Source organism: Lytechinus pictus, chromosome 5 (genome assembly GCF_037042905.1).
Source record: "Lytechinus pictus isolate F3 Inbred chromosome 5, Lp3.0, whole genome shotgun sequence".
Classification (NCBI taxonomy): domain Eukaryota; kingdom Metazoa; phylum Echinodermata; class Echinoidea; order Temnopleuroida; family Toxopneustidae; genus Lytechinus; species Lytechinus pictus.
This window is the reverse complement of record NC_087249.1, coordinates 22,476,094-22,501,190: the sequence shown is the minus strand read 5'-3', so window position 1 is coordinate 22,501,190 and position 25,097 is coordinate 22,476,094. Positions and strand designations below refer to the sequence as shown.

Sequence of the window (25,097 nt, the reverse complement as noted above, 5' to 3'; positions counted from 1 at the left end):
CGGTTATGGACTCGTATTATACAAAAAATAGGTTTATTTTTAAGGATATTGGTTTTAAATATGTACATAATAATAAGTGTATGTGATCGCGAGAATTCACGTGTCATGTGCTTACTCATGTGAATTTTATGTACATATTTAAAACCAATATCCTTAAAAATAAACCTATTTTTTGTATAACACGAGTCCATAACCGTTCATATAGAATCTGCCTACACCTTATATGATGATATATTACAGTATATATATATTATTTAAGACGTCTGTTTATTTCATCAAAGGAATGCACTATTTTCAATAATGGACTTGATTGAGGCTAAAAATGCCAAGTTGCGTTGCTCGCGCGCAAATCATCACGCATTTTCAAGTACACGTTTGGTTTCTATAATTTTCTGTGTATAAATGCATGCAAATCAAATACTGTACCTGTCCAGTGCGCGCGCGCGTTTGGTATATGGAATTGCATTGCGACAGACACCGTGGAGATCCTTTTGCCTACCTGGATTTTGATGCTGGTACCGGACTGTGAAATCTAAAATATTACGGCTGAATAGTCATTTTACATTAATTAATTTAAAGAGGCAGTCTCATTCGTACCATATGTGTTCATTGTACTTTGATTGAATTGTTGATACAAAGGAGAACGGAGAGAAAATGAGCGTAGATGCCTACGGACCCAGCTCGCAGAGCTTGCTCACGTTTTTGGATGCGGAAGAACATGACCTGCTGGGAGCCGACACACAAGGCACAGACTTTGACTACAATGTGGGGGATTTTACATTGCCTTCACAGACACAAGCTTCTCAAAGCCAAGCATCCCAGTTGGATTTGGCTTCACAATCTCAGAGTCAGGTAATATCACTAACCTTCAACAAAGTTGTCATTGTCATTCATGGCATGATGGGCTATGGCATCACCTCGGCCTCGAGTCGACCGTCGTTGGGACGTTGATCGCTGCCTTAATGACTCCGTCAACAATGACAACATGGTCAACGTCATCAAGAGAGATCTAGAATTGGAAATCTACTATCTAGAGGCCTAACTTAGAGTAGTCTAGTACTCTAGACTAGATCTAACGTTAGAGTCTAGTACTACTAGGACCTAATATTTAGTAGTAATAAATTAACTAAATAAAGCTAAAGTCGAGAATTTCCAAACGACTTTAAATTCAAATAAACTTTGTTTAATCATGTTCTCTGGTTAGTATAGTCTACTATTACTAATACTAATACTTACTAACCTCGCATTACGTGTGAGTGCTCTGGTTCTGTTGCAGCTAAGTACTGTGCATGAATGACAGTTTAGTAATTTTGCCATCCAATGTAGCGAGGAGGCTCCTGGAGATCACTCACACGTATTGCGAGGTTAGTATTATTATTAGTATACTAACCTCGCACCACGAACCGCATTTGGCAGTGGATTTCTAACTAGTGGGTCACGCGTGCTGGGATCTCACTTCTTGGGTCCACAACACACGACTTCTATGGCTTGATTTTTCTGTGCGCGGCGGCGTGTAATGAACCCTTGGGTGCCTGGAGATGAATGTCATATCACTGACGTGCTGAATCTCCATGGAGCCAGGGAGGGGATGTCATTGCTCTACACGCACCGATGAATTGGGCAACAATAATGTTGCTCCATAATACTAATTTTCTAGGGTTTTGAGCCCAAACTTCTGTAAATGGGCTACAGTATAATATTGGTTTGCAACTTTTGAACAAAAATCATTGTTTTTTTAGTACAATTATGCTTAAAATAGAATCTACATGAAAATATTAAAAGTGGAGCAGCGTTTACTCACAGTCTGTTAGTATATCGCCATCTTGCCGTCTTTGTTATCGTTGCCTAGCTACAAAGACGGGTATAGATGGCGACAATATCATGAGATAAAAAATACTTGCATCGGCCGATAAATATCATGAATCGTAATTCATGATATTTATCAGCCGATGCAAGTAAGGGTCCACTGATTGCATGAGTTTCAGTCTACTAACATGTAATCATGATCAAAGGTCATTAAGAAGTAGAGCAATGAACTTTAATCATGTTTATTAACCAATAACGTTAATTTTGTTAAAGTTGTTAATGAAACAAAGTTTCTGAAATGTCTTCATATTTCATAACTTTGAAAAGTATGATTGTATAAGGACCTATTTCATGGAACATGTACGGTTCGCACTTCGCAGGTCACTTGATAAAGGTCAAAGTTCACATAGGGTAAATGAACCTTGACCATGTTCTGCTACCAATATCATTGACATTTTATAGGCTTCTACATATGTACTGGTACACAACAAAGTTTTGCATGCATCGTTTGATCAACTTTTTATATTTTTTTGTTGCAATGTAGGTGGATGCTAGTCAAACCAATGGGATAGATGAGTCTGTGGCTGCTGTAGGACAACAGGTCAAAGAATTGACCTTTGAGGAAGATGAAGAAGATGCGACTGTGCTCTCCAAAGATTTGCCCAACCATGCCTGCAAGTAAGTATTGAAACAAAGTCCTCATTACACATCATTGAACCAATTCCACTATGAGTACTATAACTTCACAATGTCTGCAAAATGTTATCACTTAGTCTGCTTTGAGTATTTACACTATTGGACATACATGTTTTTGATTGAATCACTTGTGTCAAGATTCCATTCAAAATTAAAATGGTTTTATCTGAAGAAGAAAATTCAGAGGCTTCAGCGATTATCTTACAATTTTGATAATTCCCTCAGTCAATTCTGAAGGAAGTATAAGTTCTGAAAATATAAACCACCCTTAAGGCCAAGGGTTTGTAGTTGCACTTTCATTAGGAACTTGGGCATGGATGAATTATCACTGGTTTTGCTTTATTTCATCAGGTACTGTGGCATTCATGACCCTGCTGCTGTTGTTCTCTGCAATGGAACCAAGAAATGGTTTTGCAATGGACGAGGAAACACCTCTGGCAGGTAAGTTCTACAAATCTTTATACTTTATAGCCTGTAGTTTAATTCCCCCCAGATTATTTTAATTTGTATTTCACAAAGGAAATTACCATGTAGGGATTCAGTTTTCTTGCAATTTACATTCTTTCTTCCCAGTATGAATAATTTCCTTTATGTGTTCACATGTACCTTACCTTAACCCCTAAGCTCAAGTTCTACATCTTGTATCTGGTGCAATTCAAGTCAACTTTATATCAGATAATCTGATTTGTCTTTTTTTTATGCTGCCCACTTTTATTTTTTTGGGGGGGTGTTCATAATTTATGTTTACTGTTTCATATTCTTGGATGCTAAATAACATTCTCAGTCATTTTAAATTCCTATCAGCTAATGTTAAAATGTGAATTTGTAGATCAGAATTTGCAATGCTTATGATTTGAACAAATTGTTTAGGGTTAAAAGAAAAGTATATTCTCTCCCACTTCATTGAGACACTGGGAAAAATAAGTGCAAGATTACATGTGTACCAGTTATTTGTAAAATATAGAACCATGACACAATCCCCTGGAATAATTGCTGGCAAGTTTTGGTTTGCAACCTCTCTTCTTTTTTTTTTTTACAAACCGAGTCATGGATTCTGTTCTTGTCTGTCCCATTTGATTTTATCTAGCCATATCATTAACCATCTTGTGAGAGCCAAGTGCAAGGAGGTGACCCTCCACAAGGACAGTCCACTTGGGGAAACCGTTCTGGAATGCTACAACTGCGGATGCCGCAATGTCTTCTTGCTAGGGTTCATCCCAGCCAAGGCCGACTCTGTGGTCGTTCTGCTCTGCCGTCAACCCTGTGCCACTCAGAGCAACTTGAAGGATATGAATTGGTACGAATGGCGCCAAGAAGAAACCTTTCAAGATATTTCTCATTTTGCTTGTACTTTTAGATGCATTATCATAGAGGGGGGGGGGTATCTAGTAAATTTCATAGTAATGTGAAATATTGTTGCAACAACCTGTATTTATTTGTATACTAATCATTTTCTATATATTTGTAGAAGAGTTGAAAAATATTCAGCTTCTTGTTTTGTTGATTTATGTTTTGATTTAAATTCATGCTTTTCATGGTTCATGTTTTTGGTTTTCAATTTCACAAAGAGTATACAAGTTCCCAATCTATGTTTTTATTAATATACTGATAAATCCACAGTTCACATGTCTCCAGTATTGATTTATGTTGTGTGCTGTCTCCACAGGGATCCAAGCCAGTGGCAGCCTCTAATCCAGGATCGATGCTTCTTGAAGTGGCTGGTCAAGATCCCTACTGAGCAGGAGCAGCTGAGGGCACGTCAGATCTCTGCCTCTCAGCTCAACCGCCTGGAGGAGCTGTGGAAGGAGAACCCAGAGGCCACCCTGGAGGACCTGGAGAAACCAGGAGTAGATGAGGAGCCTGCCTCTGTCATGCTTAGGTGACCTTACTGACCTTCATTCTGTATCGCAGGGGCCCAGTTCATAAAGAGTTACAACTCATTATGGCAACTACCACGGTAACGGGGTTCCGCAGCCAATCACAATAAAGGATTCCGTGGTATTTACAGTAATGGCAAATCACATTAAAAAGTGGGGTCCACTCCAGATTAAATTAACCTCTGCTCTATAACAGTGGTTTAACTAGGGGTAGCCAATGCAACACAAATCTCAAACAGTGGAGGTTAAAAACTATGGTAATCAAAGCATTAATGATTGTCTGGGAATGATAAAAATAGTTTTTTTCACCATGGAAGCACAAGCAAATAACACAGTAAACAAGACTTAACATATTTTACTTCCCATAATTTTAGCACAGACTTATACCATAGCCTGTGGACACCTCTGCACAGGACACCATTCCATTAGGGCAGGTTTTCAAGACAACTGCTCCCCCTGAAACCATATCTTAGGACCTGCAGTCTGGCAAAATATTAGAGCATAGTGGCTTATCTAGTAACTGAAGTTTTGCGCAGATTAGAGTTTTTATTCTTGCAACATATTAGAGCATGGTGTAATGTTTTAATAGGAAGCACATCTTTTTTAAGTTTTCAAACAGATTGTTATACTATGTTCTGTTTTAGGTATGAGGATGCGTACATGTATCAGAATATCTTTGGACCTCTTGTCAAGATGGAAGCTGATTATGACAGGAAGCTGAAGGAGACCCAGACCCAAGAAGGGGTCACTGTACGTTGGGATATTGGTCTCAACCGCAAAACAAGAGCCACTTTTAACTTCCCCAAGAAAGAAGGTTAGTAAAAATTGATCTCTGCGATATTTTCTTGCTGATATTTTTTTTTTTTTTTTTTTTGCTTAAGGGTTCAGTGTATCTGTAATCAAGAATATATTTTGGGTTCAATTTTTTGAAGATTTTTCTTTTTTCAAAGGTCAACTTCCCTCATTTCTCCCCATTATCTGTTGACTAAATTTTTTCATATTTTCCCACTTCTCTTCTTAAAGTGTTCTTTAAAACTGTTAAAAGTTCAAATTTTTGTTCTGCTTTTCTATGGCACAAAAACCTTATACATGGGTAAAAAAAATTGATATTGATAGACTTTCAAACTTGACAACACTTGAAACATTACCAAATTGAGGGCTTATACATGGATGTTATATTATTTCATAGAACAGCAGTAATCAGAGTGAAGATTCTGGTACTTGTAGGTGGAGTCCATAAATGTGACCAATTCAACCTGTACAGAATTCAAGCTTATAGATTGTGATATTTGATAGAACAAGTGTCTATTTTTCAGTATGTTATGAAATTTGATTCATTGTGTATTCTAAAGGCAAAAACAATGCTTTTGGGTTGACGATGTGAAATTGACGTTTGACTTGTCACACAGATCTGAAGCTGATGCATGGTGATGAACTGAGGGTCCGCTACACTGACCCAAGAGAGCCCTGGTCTGGTTTAGCTCATGTGGTCAAGACTCCAGACAGTATCCTTGAATTGATATTGCTAACAAAGTATGGCCTTTAAGTGAATTAAAGCCAACTGCAAGTGCAGTAGTTGCAGTAAGAAACAATTTATAAAAAGGGTGTGTTAAGATCAAGGTGTCTGTTATCATATCATCATGGTAAGTTGTGACGTAGTTTATGCAAGCCAACATGAATAGGTTCATGTGGGCATGTGTTATATCATGGCTTGGAGAAAAGGCCTGTCTCATGGCAGAATGCATTGTTTATTGGCTAGTCACTGAAAAATCATTGATTTGGCATAATCAACAAACATAGAAAAACTATTCCAAGCAATAGGTTGAGAGTCACTTCAATATCAAGGAAAAGAACAAGATTAACTAAATAGATACATGTCTTTCTGTCTAATCCATGTAACTTTACATAAATGTCTGATGGTGAATGATAATTACTGAGCAACTTATTCTGTTGTATTGGAATTATTTGGGGCGTAATGTTTATCAATACAAACACGTGTAGGCACTTTGTTGGGTTTTATTAGAATTTGTATTATTCTGTCGATCACATCATGAAATACTTTGCTGTGATTGTGATTTGTTTAAACCTTTTAATTTTGGCAGGAAAAAATGCTGATCTCATTGCATTTTTTTCCATTTCATAAATGCTTAGATAAATTTCTTTAAATGACATAGTTCATTGAAACATGTTCTGAAACACATGATGCACATTTTGATCCATGTAAATATGTGCCGTCACAGTTAGTTTGTGGCAAATATTTTCTCCATGTAATCCTTTAACGACAACCTAACAGACTACAGCGATGAGATCTGTGTGGAACTGAAAAGCAGCAGTAACATCCCTGTCAAGTTCACCACCAACTTTGCGGTTGACTTTGTCTGGAAGTCAACATCATTTGACAGGTGAGTTCATCATATTGTAGGCCATGCCTGACTTTTTTTGTTCAATTCCAGGTAACCTACAATATCTCTCATTGTGCTTCACTCAACCCAATTGAGATAAATGGGTATCGTAAATGGCAGGAATACATGTATATTTCTTGAACTGCAGGAGCATTTAACCTCTCTGCCAAAGCGATGGTGATTACTTGTATGCTGCAATATTGTATAGTGCCTTAAAAACTTCTGATAATGTATTTCATTTGTGCTATAGAAGCAAGTTTGATTATGATTAAATGTTGATATGCTTTATAATTGATAAGATTCAGTATTACCCCTTGAATAATGACTAGTTCGTTCCTCAAGGAAAGTGAATGTTATCTTTTTGTCTTCTCACAGAATGCAGAATGCCCTGAAGACTCTAGCAGTGGATGACACTGCCGTGTCCAGCTATCTGTATCACCGTCTCTTGGGACATGACGTTGAGAACCTAGTCCTCAAGTGTAACCTACCTAAGCGGTTCTCGGCCCAGGGCCTCCCTGAGCTCAATCATTCCCAGGTGTCAGCTGTACGCACTGTGCTCACACGCCCACTAAGTCTCATTCAGGTAAGTTGGTTTATTGCCCAAATCAACAAAATGTAGATTTCTTAAGTGCATGTATTGTAGTCTTGAAAAGCTCGTCCTTGCTAATCAGCTATGTGGAAAGACCATAGACTTAACCTGAACTAGGCCAGGGTATTTAGGGATATCATATGAGGGGGCCTCCTGGTTAAACCTCTTTTGTGAATTCGGCCAATGTGTTTAATATCGACCACTGATCGGGACTAACACTGAGAAAACCTCAACTTATTTGTATCCTTTATTTCAGTTTCAACCTGTAACAATATTTCTTTTCTTTTTTAGGGACCACCTGGTACTGGCAAGACTGTGACATCTGCTTCTATTGTCTATCATCTGGCTAAGCAGGGAACTGGGTGAGGATTCACATTCATTATTCAGTAAAGATGAAAACAAAGATAAAAATTTACTGTTCTAAAGTCCTAAGTCCTATACACTTGCAATAAAACTTGGAGAAAATTGTTTGAGAATGTAAAACATGGAATGTAAATTATGATGCTATTATTATTACTATTATTATTAAATTATATTGCAGCTAACTCTTACCCAAAGCTAGGATTGTTGCTGAACTCATTTCATGTAATTTTGACTTGAAATTATGACACAAAGCTATAAATTTGTTTTTATTTTGCTGTTATTTTCAGGCAAGTACTGGTGTGTGCTCCTAGTAACATTGCTGTGGATCAGCTGACTGAGAAGATTCATAAGACTGGTCTCAAGGTCGTCAGATTGTGTGCCAAGAGCAGGGAGGCTATCGATTCACCTGTCTCTTTCCTCTCCCTCCACAACCAGGTAAATATATGAAGGGGGTTTTCGCACACACACACACCCCCCCCCCCCCCCCCGGAAGACTGGAAATTCATCCTAACCGATTATCTGGAGACTGTTTCAGCACTGACAAGTTTTTATTATCTGACTGTTCCATAGTAAAGCCCCCGTCACACTTATTCAGAATCAGCAGGAATCAAGCAGAAACAGCTGGAATGAAAATTTTTCAAAATTCGAGCCACATTCAGGAGGGAATTTCGAATTGATCTTAATTTGTAAAAATGCCGTTCGATGACCTCAATGCTCCTCAATGACTCCTCAGTACTGACTGACGTTGCGGCAACAGCTAGCCGTGCTTTTATGTGATTCGATTCTCCCATGAATGCGATCGGAATGTTTCAAATGTTGTTGAAATGTCGTCAGAATATTTGGAATGCAGTCAGAGTGCTGTTGGACTGCACTTTGCATGCCATTCGATATTTTTCCAGTTTGAATGCCCCTCAAAAGTTTTGAGCATGAGCAAAATATTCGGGCCGGACACAAGAATGGACGCGAATATTTGGAATGCACTCAAAGCTACTACTAGAAAGCCTTGCATCTGATTGGCTGAGAGTAAATTAGTCAATGAAAATCAATGACAAACCTCTCCATGAAATGCTCCCCTGACAACTTGTCAGTTGACAAGTCTTTGTGAAATGCCTCCCTGATCTCACTAATGAAAGTTAACCTGGGCAATGATTTCAATAAGGCTCTCAACAATTTACCATTCACAGACAAGTAGCATTATAACGGCTAGTGAGAAATCAGCGATTGTCCATCAATCAAATCAAAGGATTTCACTGAAACTGTCTGTGGATATCAACCTTCATGAGACTTACATGCATTGAAAGTTAATCACCTATAATTGCCATGGAGAACTTGATTTGATTTTGCTGTTCTGTTGGTGTTGGTAGTTACTTTTGAGTTACCAATTGTATAACTTCATGCATGCCGGCAAGATATTCTTGATATCTGTAATGTAGCCTTTCTTTGCCAAGCAAATGATTCAATGTCAGTAGTTTACAACAGGGCAATTCCATAAAATAATCAACCTTTTTGTACGTCCGACCCCCATTTTTCTCAAGTTTTACTTCACTTAATAAACTGACCAAGTCATGGTCCTTTGTGTACATTACAGACTGTCAAAGAACAAGAAATCAGAGACAGAAAATAGCACGAAGGTCCCACATAGAAGCGGTCGGACGTACATATTTTATGGAATTGCTAAATTGATTACAATGACAATGAGAAGCAGACTGTAATCCATGGAGTAGCTTTGACCATTCATTGAGATGAACTTTTAATGCTGATCTTGTTACTAACCATCAGGTGCGTAACATGGAGGGAGCAGAAGAGATGCAGAAGCTCCAAGCTCTGAAGGACGAGATGGGAGAACTGTCAAGCAATGATGAGAAGAGGTACCGAACTCTCAAGAGAAACTGTGAGCGAGAGCTACTACAGGTATGCATTGCTCTTTCACAAGATTTGCATCAAACCTTCATGAATTTGTAATGACTAGCAAATAAAAGAAATCTTGACATACATGTATTTGCTCGTAGCTGATTTAAGTGGAAATATTTCAGTAGTGAATAACAGTAGCTTGTATAACTTTCTATTTCTTTTTTTTTTCATTCTTCCTTTTTTTTTCTTTTTTTATATCTCTCTCTAAATTTCTTTCCTCTGTGCCTTCTTTTCTTCCTACTTTATTATTTATTTGTTTGTATGTATGTAATTATGTATTTAACTACATTTGCAATTATTCCCTCCTTTCTTCTTCCTTCTTTTGTTCATCGGTCCATCTTTCTGTCTCCCTAGAATGCTGATGTGATCTGCTGCACCTGTGTTGGAGCTGGTGACCCACGCTTTGCTCGTTTTAGGTTCCGTGCTGTATTGATTGATGAGAGCACTCAGTCCACTGAGCCAGAGTGCCTCATCCCTGCTGTTCTTGGATCTAGACAGGTACTTATTTCATCTTCGTTTTTGTCAGTTTAATTGAAATTTTACTCACAATGTGGCCGGCAGTGTAGGATTCTTGGGTAATAGTGCAGTTACTTGAATTCCGAAATGTCATTTGTACACATCTGAATTTAAAGAAATGAGAGCAATGCAACTCACCTTCATAGCTTTCGTAGAAAGACAGGGATGTATTGAACTAACTTCACTTAACCAGTCTCACACAGTTGGTTTGTATTTGTATAACTGGCAGTATGCAATATCAGTATTGGCTGCAATGCAGCATCAATATATATTGTAAGTTTGAGTTCATGCTTTCGATTCTAATACAGATAATTCTTATTTGATCCAGTATATCGCAAGAATGATGATACTTTTATTTGACCAGCACTATTTCTAATTGCCATTTCATTTTCAGCTTGTTCTAGTTGGTGATCATTGCCAGCTTGGTCCCGTTGTCATGTGCAAGAAGGCAGCTAACGCTGGCCTGTGCCAATCTCTCTTTGAGCGTCTAGTTGTCCTTGGAATCCGACCAATCAGACTTCAGGTCCAGTACCGCATGCACCCGTCCCTCAGTGCATTCCCATCAAACATCTTCTATGAGGGCTCCCTTCAGAATGGAGTAACAGCAGGTATCAGTCAGAGATGACAATAATAACATTCAATTCATTAGTTCTACATCAGTTCCTTTTGATTCGCAATCCCTAAAATAAACTTTAAAAAAGGTCAGCAACGTATTAGCTCCACTGGTCCCAATATCTGGAATAGTCTCCATATCAATATCCGTTCGTGTTCTTCATTACGAATATTCAAAAATAAGCTAAAGCCATATCTGTCTTCTCAATAATATCCCCTTTATATTCTTTGTAAGCACTTGGAGAGCAGAATTTACTTTTTTCTGTCATTATTGTAAAGTGCTTTGGGCGTGTTAATGGTAAGGCACTATATAAATATTTAGTGTATGAATGTATAACTCACTTGCTGTCAGTCATATCATTCTATGTGTATTGCAGTGGCCCATATATTGATAAATACTTTAGAAAGAAAAATCAGAAGAAGTAAAATACTGTATAAGGACAATCTTCCCCTAAAAATCGCAGGCCATATTCTGAAAACTATCTTTTATATTATTTTTCATTGTCATATTGATTAGAAGTGAGGTTTGCCATTGGCTTAACACCGGTCATGTTCGACTCCACTGGTTCATAGCCACACATTTGCATACTTCATTGAGCCTGCTGACACATTTGTATTTTTGAAATTCCCTGTGTGATAGAGGATCCACATATATGTGCGGGCTCAGTCTCTAAAAAGTTTTAAAATTCACCCATTTTTTTTGTTTGTTCTGTTACAGCTGAGAGGATCAACCGTGCAGTGGATTTCCCATTCCCTCAACCTGACAAGCCAATGTTCTTCTATGCTACCACAGGGCAGGAAGAGATTGCCAGTTCTGGTACCTCCTACCTCAACAGGTAAACTTGGCCATATCATATCAATTAAACTCACAGGACCACGTGTAAATTCTGTTTTGAAGAGAAACATAATCCCCTCCCCCCTGCTGATAACCTGACCAGAAATAGCCTGATGGTAAGGGTTAACCTATGTCATAGTCTAAACTTGTATATATATGTATCATATGATCAATATACAACTTTTGAGGTTTTAACGTATAGCCATTTTTCTTTTTGCTAGTAATTTATATTGGAAGATGAATTGTATCTCTTAACTTCATTTGTGTAGGACTGAAGCGGCTAATGTTGAGAAGCTGACAACCCGATTCCTGCGTGCTGGTGTCAAGCCAGAACAGATTGGGATTATCACGCCTTACGAGGGCCAGCGTGCGTTCATCGTACAGTTCATGCAGTACAGCGGTCCCCTCAACGTCAAGCTCTACCAAGAGGTGGAGATTGCCAGTGTTGACGCCTTCCAGGGACGTGAGAAGGATTACATTATCCTGTCTTGCGTCAGGGCCAATGATCACCAAGGCATCGGATTCCTCAACGATCCAAGACGTCTAAATGTCGCCCTAACTCGTGGAAGGTAAGTTTCCTGAAAGCTTTTTGAGATTATCAGTTTATGTTGGACATTTTACAAGATGGTAACTGACGTTGGTTCATTTCACGTTGGTCCTTTCTCTCTTTATTGTTCCATTAATCTGGCTAGAAATGAGACACTGCCACATATTTCTATCTCTTAACCTCACCTGTATAGGAACACTTTTTGTAAGTCTTTTCACCTGTGTTGGGTTTAGATTTATACTACATTCTTTGCAGTCATATTCAGGGGTGTGAGAGATCAGATTTTTTTGGTTTTGATTTTCAGCTTATTTTTGGCTTTCCTCTGTACAAAAAGTATGGGAGTTCTTTCTATTTCAGATTTTTTCAACACTCTTCAGCTTTTTTCAGATCTTTTTATTTGTGACCACTCACACCCCTGCATATTGAAGTCCAGGGGAACATTTCATGAAAGTCAGATGTTTTATCCGATGTAGTTGTGATTTATCTGAAAGTGACCATAATAGCAGTCAGACACCTTTGCGTCTCATCCAATGGAACTAAAGGAAGGCTGTTATATCAGATATCTTGTCAGATGACAAGTGTTGATGAATACGCTCCCGAACAATTTTTGATTTGTCCTTTAGGTATGGAGTGATAATTGTTGGTAACCCCAAGGTATTGTCACGTCATCCCCTGTGGAACCATCTCCTAACATACTACAAGGAACAGAAGGTCTTGGTGGAAGGTCCACTCAACAATCTCAAGGAAAGCTTGATCCAGTTCAGCAAACCTCGCAAGCTCATCAACCCATCCAACCCGGTAAGCCCGTTATTATTGTATAGCCAAACTCAGGTAGTGAGCAATCGTTTTTAATGTTTTTTAATATACGATAGTATATTCCTTTCACCGTGGAACTGGATATCAAAATTAGCTGAAAGCCATAGAGACTTAAAATTGCCAACACAGTAATCCTCTTTCGCAACCACGATCCAAATAATTTTACGTTGTTGAGTGTGTTTCTTAGATTAGATTTGTTATGTTTCCCAATCGTCTCCACCTTATGTTGTAATAAATGTTATGATGTCACAATTATTTGTTTTCACCATTATTTTCATCCATGTGTAGGGAGGTCGTTATATGAGTATGGCCATGTTTGATGCCAGGGAAGCCCTAGCTCCTGGTGGTGTCTTTGACAGGTCCAGGATGTCTAATGGAGGTTAGTTTACAATGCTTTCTCAGGTCTTCTTTTCCTCTTCACTAGTTTTCGGAATGAACATGTACTACTTTTTTAATTTCCTGAAATTTTTTGTAGCCAGTGTCATGTCTGGTCATATTGAATATATTGATTTTCTGGTATCGGGGTTATTGCTGTAGAGAAGTCTTTTATACAGTGCGTCCCAAAAAAAACTATACACTTTTGAAATGGCTGCCAAATAAAGAATTGTAGCACTTTCGGGAAAAAGACTTACATATATGGAAAGCCAATAAAGTCAACTTTCAAATGACACCAAAAAGTTGGGAAACTATTCAGGCTTGAGCGAGCACTGCCCACTGAAACAAAGGGTATGAAAATTAGGGTGGGCTGGAATTAGCCTTCCAATTTATGTCAGTTTTTGAGAGGCAGCAAATCCTTTCGAACTTGCAAAGTTAAGGGCGTTGTGATAAATTAATGATCAACCGTGACCAGTTTTGGTTGCATAAGCAAATTTTATGAATGATTAAATTGAACTTTAATGCATGAGTGAACACAAATTACACTTTTTGGGCAGCATTTCAACTTTATTATTTGGATATCTTTTTGGGCAGCATATCAACTTTATCATGTGGATTTCAGCAATGTGTTCATGGGAGTCGGGAGAATAGGGGGTGAGATAGGACTTAAGTGGGAGAAGTAGGTTGATGGAATAAGGCTCAACAGAACATTCAGCCCCTGCCCCCTCCCTCTTTCCCGCCCTCCCCTCCTGTTGAGAGACCAATGGCTCTTGTCATGTACGCGTGAAGTCCAGAGCAGAATGTTGATTTAATGATTCATTCTGAATCGGGGCATCAACTTGTTCCTATCAATAATTTAATCAACAATTTATCAGTAAATCAACTCATTCAATGTGCAATGTGATCAATCAAACATTCATTTTTTTTCAATTAATTATTTCATTAATCATCATAATCATTAAATTTCTTGGTAATCATTCAATAACAAAACTGACCATCAGCCACCGGTCACTTGGCAGTTATAAGTTTTGAATACGCTACAATCCAGGAAGTGAGACAGAGAGAGAGGGGGGGGGGGCTGGGAAATGGTGGAGAGGGGAGGTTACATATGACTTTTAATTTGTAATTTTTAAAGGACAAAAGGAAGAGGAATGCCCTTTTAACCAAGTCTTAGCATATCTCGCCCTCTTACTTGTAACATGTACCATCGCATTACTCTGACTCTCACGAACACACTTCTGAGGTCCACAAGATGAATATGCTACACTAAAATTACAATTGCTGTTCACTCAAGATTAAATTTCAATTTAGTAACTCATGCAATTTAGTAACTTAGTAATTTGCCTAAGAAACCAAAACTTATCTCACTCATTAATTTAGCTTAGCAAGTTCCAAAGGACTAACCACTCTAAAAAACTGTAAGGCTAATTCCTGCCCAGCCTAGCCGAGCTTGGTCTCTCAGGAGAGAAGCGGGTGGAGGGAGGGGGGTTGAGATGGAGAGAGGGGTTGCTAAATGTTCTGTTGACCTTTATCCCATCAACGTACTTCGCCGACCTAAGTCATATTGCCCCCTCTTCTCCTGACTGTCATGAACACATTGTTGAGATCCACATGATAAAGACAAAATGCTGCACTAAAAATTGCAATTCATAATCACTCATGCTTTAAATTTCAATTTAATAACGCATTAAATTTTCACAAACAATAAACTGATCACAACTGATCTTTAATTTACCAAATAACCCTTAACCCTAAAATGGCCGGGGGGGGGTTGAATCAACCCCCCCCTCAACATTTTCTGCGATCATTCTGACGCGCGAAATTTTTTGACCGCGCCACTCGCAGAGTTTATACTTTTAAGTCTTGCGCATCTTTTGAGACCAAATTTGCGACGCCCGGGTACACGGTTCCGAAATTACGCAACATTTTGTAAGTGCATGTCAGACCAAAAATTGTTCCAAAACGTGATTTTGTGTACAAAGTCAATGCAAATTGAGTTTTCTCATCTTATTCATAAAGATATGATTATTTTTACTTTAAACAGCTGAAAGCAATTGATTTTAGCATAATTATGCTTCAAAAAGGTTGTGCAATAAATCTGGTGAAAAAAACAAAGAAAAACAAAAGGTTGAAAAACAAAGAAATACATAAGAAATTCATAAAACAATAAAATACATAAGAAATTGATTTCCAAACCGAAGTTTTTTTCCATTGCCATTGTTAAGAACGCTGCAAAGAATATTTTCACCAAAAATTAGCATTCTAGGAGCTTTATTTAGTGAATTAGAGAAAAAAGTATGATTTATGCATAAATTAGAATAATTAATTCATATAAAATAAAATCTCATTATTTTTGAAAATTTTACCATACAGCCTTGTAGATTACATCGCACACTACCAGCGTGCAAATTTTTGCGGCGCTCGCGCGATCGGCGGCCGAGATCTCAGGGGGGGGTTGAATCAACCCCCCCCCGGCCACAGAACAGCCAAAAAAGCCCGGCCTAGTTAGGGTTAACTTTGCATGTACCAAACAAAAAACCTGAAAGAAATTGGAAGGCTAATTCCGGCCCACCCTAATTTTCATACCCTTTGTTTCAGTGGGCAGTGCACGCTCAAGCATGAATAATTTTCCAACTTTTTGGTGTCATCTGAAAGTTGACTTTATTGGCTTTCCATATATATAAGTCTTTTCCCCCAAAGTGCTATATTTTTTATTTGGCAGCCATTTCAAAAGTGTATAGTTTTTTTTGGGACGCACTGTATTGCATAAATTGCTTGGCAACAAAATATGTGCATACCACACAGTGCATATCCAAATCAATCAGGATTATGGACACTTATGTATCTGACAAAAATTCTATGTAGGCACATGTTGATGATATTTTATTCAGCACCAGAAAGACTGAAAATTGTTTATCGATCATGTAAATGTTTAACTGATGGAACTGAAACAAAATGTGAAGAATGCCATTCTCCTTTCTTTCTTGATTTTCATCAGGTCCATCTCACTTCCCAGCCAACCATGGACGTGTCCATGACCAGATGGGTTACATCCAACCAAACCAGTCCCGCATCGCTGCAGCCAACTTCCCCATCCCCGTCAACATGTTCATGCCCCCACCCATCCCCCCAGGGGCCCCTGGCTTCTTCAACCAGCCCCCTCCACCCAATGCCCGTGGCCCAGGTCCCAACAGAGGACCCAATTTCTCCGGCAGCCCAGGAGGAGGAGGCCGTAAGAAGGGGCGTGGTTACCAAGGTTCGCAGCATCCGCGTCAGCAGCAGCAGAATAATGCAGCTAGCAATGGACAGGGTAAAGCCGGTGGGAACAGCGGGAGTCAGAACATGTCGCAGTACAACCTCTCTCTCAACAGCACCCAGAACAGCCAGGTAACTAACTACCTTGATACTCACCAGAGCGTTATTTCATGAACCATGTCTATTACGACAACTTCCGAACAATGTTTCTCCCAATTTATAAAGTCCATGATTTCAGTAGCCAGCTTACTAGTCGAAGCCCTTACTGAGGTCAAAATCTGTGGTTTCTCTTCTAAAAGTGTGTTTATGAAAATGGATGCTAATTTATGCTATTAGACAGAACAATTTGCAATGCCCTGTCATCCAAATCAGTGCAACATTCACCAAACTTTTCTTTTATAAACAGTGGCTGAAACCCAGTTCTACCTTGTGCTAGAATTGTATCCCAAAGTCATTTGAACTTTCACGGTTGTACTCCCATATCATGGGTCAAAGAGTTTGTAAAATCCTGCAAATGCTACCTTATAATCGATATTTGTCAGCAAGATTCTAAGAATGATTGGAATGTGAATATTTGATCTCTTTGCAGCCTGATGTGTCGCAGTCCTTCTCACAGGGTGTCCTAACCCAGGGCAACATGTCCATGTCTCAGCCCATGAGTCAGCCAGGACTATCTCAACCAGGCTTCTCTCAAATGGGTCTCTCTCAACCAGGGCTATCTCAACCAGAGCTTTCTCAGGTATGCTTCACTATCCTCTTTCCCCTTTTCCTGCCATTTTAGTGTAGGATATTGTTTTCCTCCACATTTGCTTATTATTGTTATTATTATTGATACTGGTGAAGCTGCCCAAAATCAGTTTGACTTTGAAGATGTAAACATCATGTTTGCATATTCAGGGGCCAGTAACACAGGGCTTAATAATCATAGAACATGTTTTTACAGTTGATTGCATTGACTAAAATGTACAATTAATCATGAAACTCAAGCGTACGATTAATCGCTAACCTTTGTGTAACAGAACCCTGGTCTAGAAAAGTCCATGACTTTGGCAAATATGTTACTTATAGAAGGTTGACGTCGCATGATGGCACAGCCATCATTGTCTTATTCTCATTGAAATTAACTTCTTGTGATGTCTTCCGTTGAAATTCAGTGTTATATTTTTCATGCAAAGTTGTAATTAACAATTTTAGTCGGTTCAGGAAAGGGCAATGAAGGGATTTATTTTGTCATACATTAAATATAGCAAGGGTCATTTCATAGGTTTCAACACCAGATATGACCAGGTACCACAAAACCCACAAAAGTAGCACAGTATGGTTTTCAGTTAGAGTACATCAACAGACCTGCCAACCAGTACGTTTTTGGCGTATTTAGTACGTTTTTGTAACCAAAATACGGCAGTACTTTTTTTCTTTTAAAAATATGTTTTTGTAAAAAATTAAATAAAACAAAAATTAAACATTTTTGACAAAATCGTAATTTATTGAGAAAAATCATCTCTTTATATCTATTTCATAAAACTTACACAAATACGGTTATTAGATCAATGTAATTTCAGGTAACTTTTTTTTCAATCATTTTGTTAAAACCAGGGTGAGATATACACTTGTTTAAATGTTTTTTTTTTTCATCTGCAAGAGCAGTGCGCATTTTAGCTTGCATGCAGCTTGAGTGCAGCGATGAGCGAGTGCACCACTCATTTTATTATGAAATACACTTTTTGGGGGAAAAATACACTTTTTTTTATTACAGAATACACTTTTTCATTCCCAGAGGTTGGCAGGTCTACACCAATAGTAGTTTTGACGAGAATGGTCAAATATTAGATTTTATTGTTTTCTTCTTGCGTACTGAAAAAAAATATGTGCCTACCAACCCAAAAGAAAGGTATTTTTTATTTTCCATTGGACCCATATAATCTTTGGGGATTATGTTGCAGTTTGGTGTTCTTTCTGATGTAATCTCTCAATGCTGTTAATTAACAACTGTGTAAGCTGTTGTATTGGTTCTTGTACACATTAAAGAGAACAGGATGTGCTCAATTAGTGTACCAGCTTTGTGGCAATTTAACGATTCTATTCATTAAGCCTTTATATTGATTCCTAATTCTTGTTCGGTCACCTTTACACAATAGTGGGAGGGTAAGTGTGTTTCAATAGACCAACTTTAACCCTTATTTATAAAAAAAGTAACATTCTGTGGAAGTGACCTTTCTCTTCCTTGTAAAGTGGGTTAGGTTTATCCAATTGTATGAAGTTATACATCAACTGAAAGCTTGAAATCTTCTCTTTCAGATAAAATCTGGAAATTGTTTTTCTAGTGAACTTTTTATGGGATTTTGTGGTTTCTGCACAAATGCATTTTTTCATCCCTATTCTTGTCATTTACATTAACATGTATGAACCAAAGTAGGATGAAATAATGAAAATAAGGTTTCTTGAATTTGAACTTCCATTGTGTTTTACAGGAAAGCTTCATGGGCGAGTCTGAGTTCAAGTCTCAGCTGGATGCCGCCCTCTCCCAGGACTCCACCTACCAGGGAGACCGTAACTACATGCAGGGCTTCGGTTATTAGTTCCTAGGGAGAGAGGGGGGAATCCCCCCGGAGAATAGCGGAGAGAGGTGTATACCATCAAGCTGAGGCAAAGGAATCATCGCTCACCTACCAACATCATCCGTAAGATCGGAGGAGAGTATGAGGCAACCAGGAATCAACATCATTGTCTGTGAAAGACATGCCCACTCTCTACAAATGTGGAAGCGCTGGTGTAATGTAAAAAAATTATTGAAATAAGCAGCGGATAAACAAGAGACGACAGGTAATGAAGCAGTCAGGAAAAAAAAAAGGTGGAAAGAGAAGGGAAAAGAAGTGAGATGGATAGAAAAGAAGAAACAATTCTGAGCCATTTCTAAGAAAATCATATAGGGCTGCATTCAGTAGATATCAGCACTATAAGAGCAAAAGGAAAGTCACAATAAATATGAGGGTTATGTACCTTAACAAAAGTATGCCATAGTATGCCGCAGCTGTCGGCAAGAATTCTGCTCAGGTTGTTGCTTATTAATCCTCCAGTTTTCTTCATTGAAAAAAGGAAATAATGGTGGACCAGGAGAATTTCTACATGGCTTGAACCTGATAGACAACTTTTGTTCAGGTACCTTATTAAAATACCCACTCTATGAATCATGGGTTGGGTTTGTTTATCCTACTGGAATAAGGTCTTTAAGCAGTATTTTTAAGAAAAAAAAATTAGGATGGGCAGTTCAAGTTTCATCAGCTATAATAGCATATGTGGATAGAAATCCTATATAAGAAGATGAGTATATTCACATTCCAACAGGCTCCATACGCTCAGTCAAATTCTGAGCATGTGTCTGTGCCATGAAGTGTTCAGTCTAAACGTAAAGGATGTATCTGGTAGCAGAGTTGTGCACAAGGTCAGAAGGCCGAGGCCAGATTGTCTTAGGCCAAAGGCAAGGCCAAGGGCCCCTGAGTTCAAGGACTTTAGACTCTAATTGTCCTCGAGGCCGGCCTCCAGTAGCGCAACACTGATCAGTAGACAACCATTCCAGTGATTACCTGTAAACAGGCTATGAGCGTACCGTGTGCTCAGTACTGAAACCTGACCTGTATCAAAGGTGTATCATTGGAAGTCTCCTGTTTAGTTGTTACCTGTGTGAGGGATGATGAACATGTCCTATCAAAACTGATTCAAATCCATGTGGGAGTGGCCTTTTTTCAAATGAAACAGTTTACCTTCTCATGTGTTTTTAACATCTGTATGGCATGTGAAGTTGTAAACTGCAATATTGGCTAAGTATTGCACTAATGACTGTGTATCATTTGATGAAAAAAGAGTTCACATCATGTCCTTTTCAACATGCAGCCCTATATGATTCCAACGAAGAAATGAGTTCTGAAGTTGAAGGTCTGTCCCATTGTGTAAAGTTGTGATTTGGTCTATAGTGTATACACATTACAGCAAGGTAAGATCTGTTGAAAAAAAAATAATGGACGATTATCCCCAATTCAAGAGATGTCAGCGTTTTTTGCAGTTATACGTGTTCCTGAAATTTGAGTACTGTATATTGTTCATTGCAGAAAAGGTAAGGATAACGTTTTTCCATCAATTACTGTTTCAGCTATCAAAATATTTCAACTTGGGATAAGAAGTTGGTGTGTCCCCATAATCTCTTGCCAAACAGTAAGTTTCATTCAGACTTCAAATATATGGAAAGTAGAAAAGAATTACTCTTCTGCGAGTATCAACTTGAGGGACAGATATCTTCCCCTGCTGAAATAACTTCTGACTTTATCAACTGTACAATGCATCGATTGTGTACAGTACTTCAACAGAATGTCACAAAATGGGAGATCTACAATGTATATTCCCCCAACTTGATAGGGATTGGCCTGTGATTACATACGACTGCACTCTGTTTCAATAGGAGTATTAAACCCCCTCCCCCCCCCCCCCCCTTCGTATATGTAAAAACATCTGTGAGAATAGTAAAATACTATATTCAAACTGCAATTGGTTAGTGTTTAGCATCTATAGACCATATCGCACCAATCGATGATAAAGGTTTAAAGAGTTGATGGTCAAGGAATGCTCTCTTAAAGAGATAAATGAAAGTTTGTATGAGGTGTCCCACTCACATTTGTATTGTGGATTCCTCAATAATCTGAGAATGTTAGAGTGAGTGGTCGTCGGGTTGTAGCTGTCTTTATTTCTTAAAAAAACATCAGCAGGACTGCTGTACATATTAGAAATTAAACCTTATTTTCTTACATTTTTTTCTTTTTTTCTTCCATGAATTAAAGTAGTGGTTGAGAAGTCTGTTTAGAATATTTTGATGCTTGTTCAAATATGATGCGGAAAATCGCAGCACTATTTTACAAATAATGGTAAATGGTTTGTGCTTAAAACTTTTGTGTTAATGATACAAAGCTCCTTGAGTATGTGCAAATTATTAGTTACATGCATTGCCACACATTTACACATTGTAAAAAGCACATTGGTTTGTTCCCAACTGCGACAAATGTGAACAAGACTTTACTGTTGTGAGAGCTGAATGAACGACCTTCATAGTAAAATACTTTGTTATTCATATGCCAACACATTTTTTTAGGAAGTAATAGTAGTGTTCATCCGAATAAGAATCCAGCTGTTCATATGTATTTTTTTACATTTGTAAGGAATTTATCAAATGCAGAACTTTGCAAGTCTGATTTCATTAGGAACTGTACGTTGGAGTTGTTTGTTTTTTATTTGGTTAAAAAAAACGGTGAATAGATATTGAATGGGAATTATTAATAACTCATTTTTACTAACTGGTATATTTTGAAATGTGGAGCTCTTATAGCTAATTTTCATATTCAGCTTGTAATTCAAAGGACCATGTTGCTGTTAACATTTATAAGGGACATACAATTGGCCTCTTCTCTTTAATTTTTAGGGCTTTTAATTAACCATGAATCTACTATCAAAGTGGATAAGATCTTGGAAGTCTTCAAATATTTTGGGCAAAATGCAGCTTTATAAATGAAGTAAAGAGTCAACATAAACTTGGAGTAAATGTAGCCTACCTTAGTTTCATCATCACAGTTTCATCAATTCACATTTATGAATTTTCTTTGGGAAGATGAATAAATCAATTTCATGACTCTCAAAATGGATGTGTACCATTCAGAATAATTCGAGTCATATATTTTTCTTAGAGATCATCAGATGTATGTAGACGTACACTTGTGTGTTCATTCACAAATTTCCTTTAAATTTATTCTTGTTTGAATCAAACTGTATATTAATTCATATTTTAAATGATAGTATACATGTATAATGTCATGTTTCATATATTATTGTTTTGGTTTGGTTTGGATTCCATTTTTTTTAGGAATTTCACATATTTTTTTCTGTATTTTTTAGACTGAAATTTTATCTTGATTATTAAAGCTTCAATTACTGAATACAACTATTTTCCAAATGGTACAATGTAATGAAACTAAAAACTTCACTTGTCATTATGTGCAAATTATAAAAGCAATTTAGAAATCGCAGTATGGGTCATTGTGCATTTCATAATCATTGCACCCTAATTCACACTAGCATTTTATTTGTATTGGAAGTTTAAAGAACCTAGGACATACAAATAATGCCTTGCTGGTTGTTTTGTTTTTAAACCTTTTACCATTTGTTGTGCTTAATTTTCATCGATAATATCAAGATGCTGTTTCCATGACACCTGTTGATCCTTGTTAGTTTTATCTGTATAAATATTTTGGAAACAAGACTTGAAGATTGTTTAACCCTATATTGCTGGAAGGAGCAGGGCTTATTTTGACACCGGCATGGCACAACTGACAGCACCAAACAAAAAATAATAATAAACTGGTCATTGGAAACATCTAACTGAATATTGAGCTATCAATCATGCAATTTTGAATAGGTTAGCAATCTCAATTGGATGGTGGAGCTTGGGAAGGCAATCATTCTGTATAACACCACCATCAACACAGACACTTAAGATTATTGACAAATGTAATTGTCAGGAATATAGCTGAAGTGATGATGTTGTGCAACTTAAAAAGACGACTAAATATTTAAATTCAAGCTTCCTATTTTTATCAAACCTGCACTATTGGTCTCAACGTCACTTTTTAAACAAGGGATTTGCAATTTTGTTTATAATGTGATGGGTAGCAGATTTTTTTTGCAATGCTTATCATGGACTCCATTGTATGAAATATACAATTAACAAAGAGCTCAGAAATCCTGATCTGCTAATTCAGACAATGTGGCACACAAGCTATATTTCCATGTACACCAACAGGTGTTTAAATTGTGAACTACGTACAGTATATGTACCATATACCAATTAATCTTAAGATATATTTACATCATTAGGTAAAGCCCTGGGGCCGTATTCTGAAAATTATTTGTCTTTTCTTGCATGCATGAGCGTGCAAGATGTCAGAGCTAAAATTGGCATAAAGCTATTAATATGCACATAAATTTCTCTGTGCACAAGATAACATATCAAGATGAAAGGTATTCTGAAATTCTTTTTTTTTTCTTTGATGTTGACTTCCTTGGAATGAACAAAAGAGGTATGGGCTATTGTAACATAATATGCATTATTTCTCGGTCAACATTCAACAATAGTTATTTCTTGCTGGATCCTGAAAGAAAGTCTTGTTTTACAAGAGGAGACATCCCGAAGACATTAGAGACAGAATGGCAGCCTTTCCAGCGTTTTACAGAACTCATTCGAAATAATGAATATTTTCAAAGAAAATATGCCAAGAACAACCACATGTAGTTGTAGCACAAGCATAAGATTAGGGGAGTAAGGGAAATCACGCTTCCTGTCAATTATGCTTTTAAAGAGTTTACGGAAGAGAATTTATCATAGAGAATTTATCATAGAGAATACCAATTTGAAATGATATTAGCAAGCTCTTTGTGCTGAGATGGCATAAATGTTACAAAAAAAGAATACCACCCCCCCCCCTGATATTTGTGTTTTCGTTTAAGAAATCTTTGCAGAGCAATCAATGAATGTTTATTAGGGGCCAGGTTAGGTACAGGTACATGTATGATGGTTTAAAACAACAGACTACACAGAAATATACCGGTACTTTAATGTTACCCATGTCATGTGTACTGTGTATTCCATTTCACTTTTCAAAATATAAAATATTTTCTCAGTACCTTATAGTATTGTGTTAAGAGGAAGCATATCTTTGGTCCATGCATTGAGTGACCTGTGAGGCATTTCAATCAATCAAAGGTTATCCCTCTCGGGAACTCAAGAGGGAGCTGTTGGACGGTTTTGTTACCTGTTTTACTTGATGCCATCTTAATTACGAAGATCATCAACGTAATTTTTATGCAGCTCTTGATCACCAGCCAGTCGCAGAGCACATGCACCGTACACACTCACTGCACTGCTTTTGGCTTCATCAGTGCTGGCCCAAACATCTGATGGCATTGCTTCATAAAGCAGGAGGCAGAGCCAACATGCCAGGATCTTTGAACAGCATCCAAAGCATACGCAAACTGAAAATTGTCAGAGTTCAGGCATTCCAAAGAATAATTTTGCTTTATAAAGTTGAGTAGCATTTTTGGTCATAAGAGAAAAGCTCTCAACTATTAAAGTAATGTACAGTCCTATGTAAAAATATGCTATACAAAATACTTTATGCATAGCAGTCTTTCAAAAATGTGGAGCAAATTGCGATGCGATACCAGGAAAATTATTCCCTGCATTCAGAACAAAGCATCTGTGGCAGCGTCAAATAACGTTGGTGTCAGAGGGCAGCGTCTGCAGTGCGTATTTATGTCCAACAACACCCTCTTGGCTTCCTGGGAGGGATTACCTTTAATTTTTCCTTTTTCTCTCTCATTTTTTTTTTGGTCATATGTAAGGGATTAAATGCTAATTCGGGAAAAAAAATACAAGAATTGTGTTGCATTTTTGTGAGTGCCA

At 37.7% G+C, this 25,097-nt stretch overlaps 1 protein-coding gene across 1 annotated transcript; it reads left to right on the top strand.

Moving 5' to 3' along the window:
• Nucleotides 1-408: 408 nt before the first annotated feature.
• LOC129262265 (regulator of nonsense transcripts 1-like) lies at nucleotides 409-24,929 on the top strand. The gene is made up of 21 exons (XM_054900353.2): nucleotides 409-852; nucleotides 2,351-2,484; nucleotides 2,854-2,943; nucleotides 3,590-3,799; nucleotides 4,169-4,381; nucleotides 5,024-5,193; nucleotides 5,789-5,884; nucleotides 6,673-6,781; nucleotides 7,157-7,364; nucleotides 7,662-7,732; nucleotides 8,021-8,168; nucleotides 9,513-9,644; nucleotides 9,999-10,142; nucleotides 10,555-10,768; nucleotides 11,491-11,608; nucleotides 11,877-12,176; nucleotides 12,778-12,952; nucleotides 13,259-13,349; nucleotides 16,344-16,732; nucleotides 17,190-17,339; nucleotides 19,072-24,929. Exons 1-21 carry the CDS (start codon nucleotides 655-657, stop codon nucleotides 19,177-19,179), a joined length of 3,468 nt encoding a protein of 1,155 aa, XP_054756328.1. The 5' UTR covers nucleotides 409-654; the 3' UTR covers nucleotides 19,180-24,929.
• The last annotated feature ends 168 nt before the right edge of the window (nucleotides 24,930-25,097 follow it).

Coding starts and splice junctions, on each gene's coding strand:
- LOC129262265 (XM_054900353.2), top strand. CDS start 655: ATGAGCGTAGATGCCTACGGACCCAGCTCGCAGAGCTTGCTCACGTTT. Junction 7,733..8,020: donor CTGGCTAAGCAGGGAACTGG/GTGAGGATTCAC, acceptor TGTTATTTTCAG/GCAAGTACTGGTGTGTGCTC. Junction 12,177..12,777: donor GTCGCCCTAACTCGTGGAAG/GTAAGTTTCCTG, acceptor TTTGTCCTTTAG/GTATGGAGTGATAATTGTTG.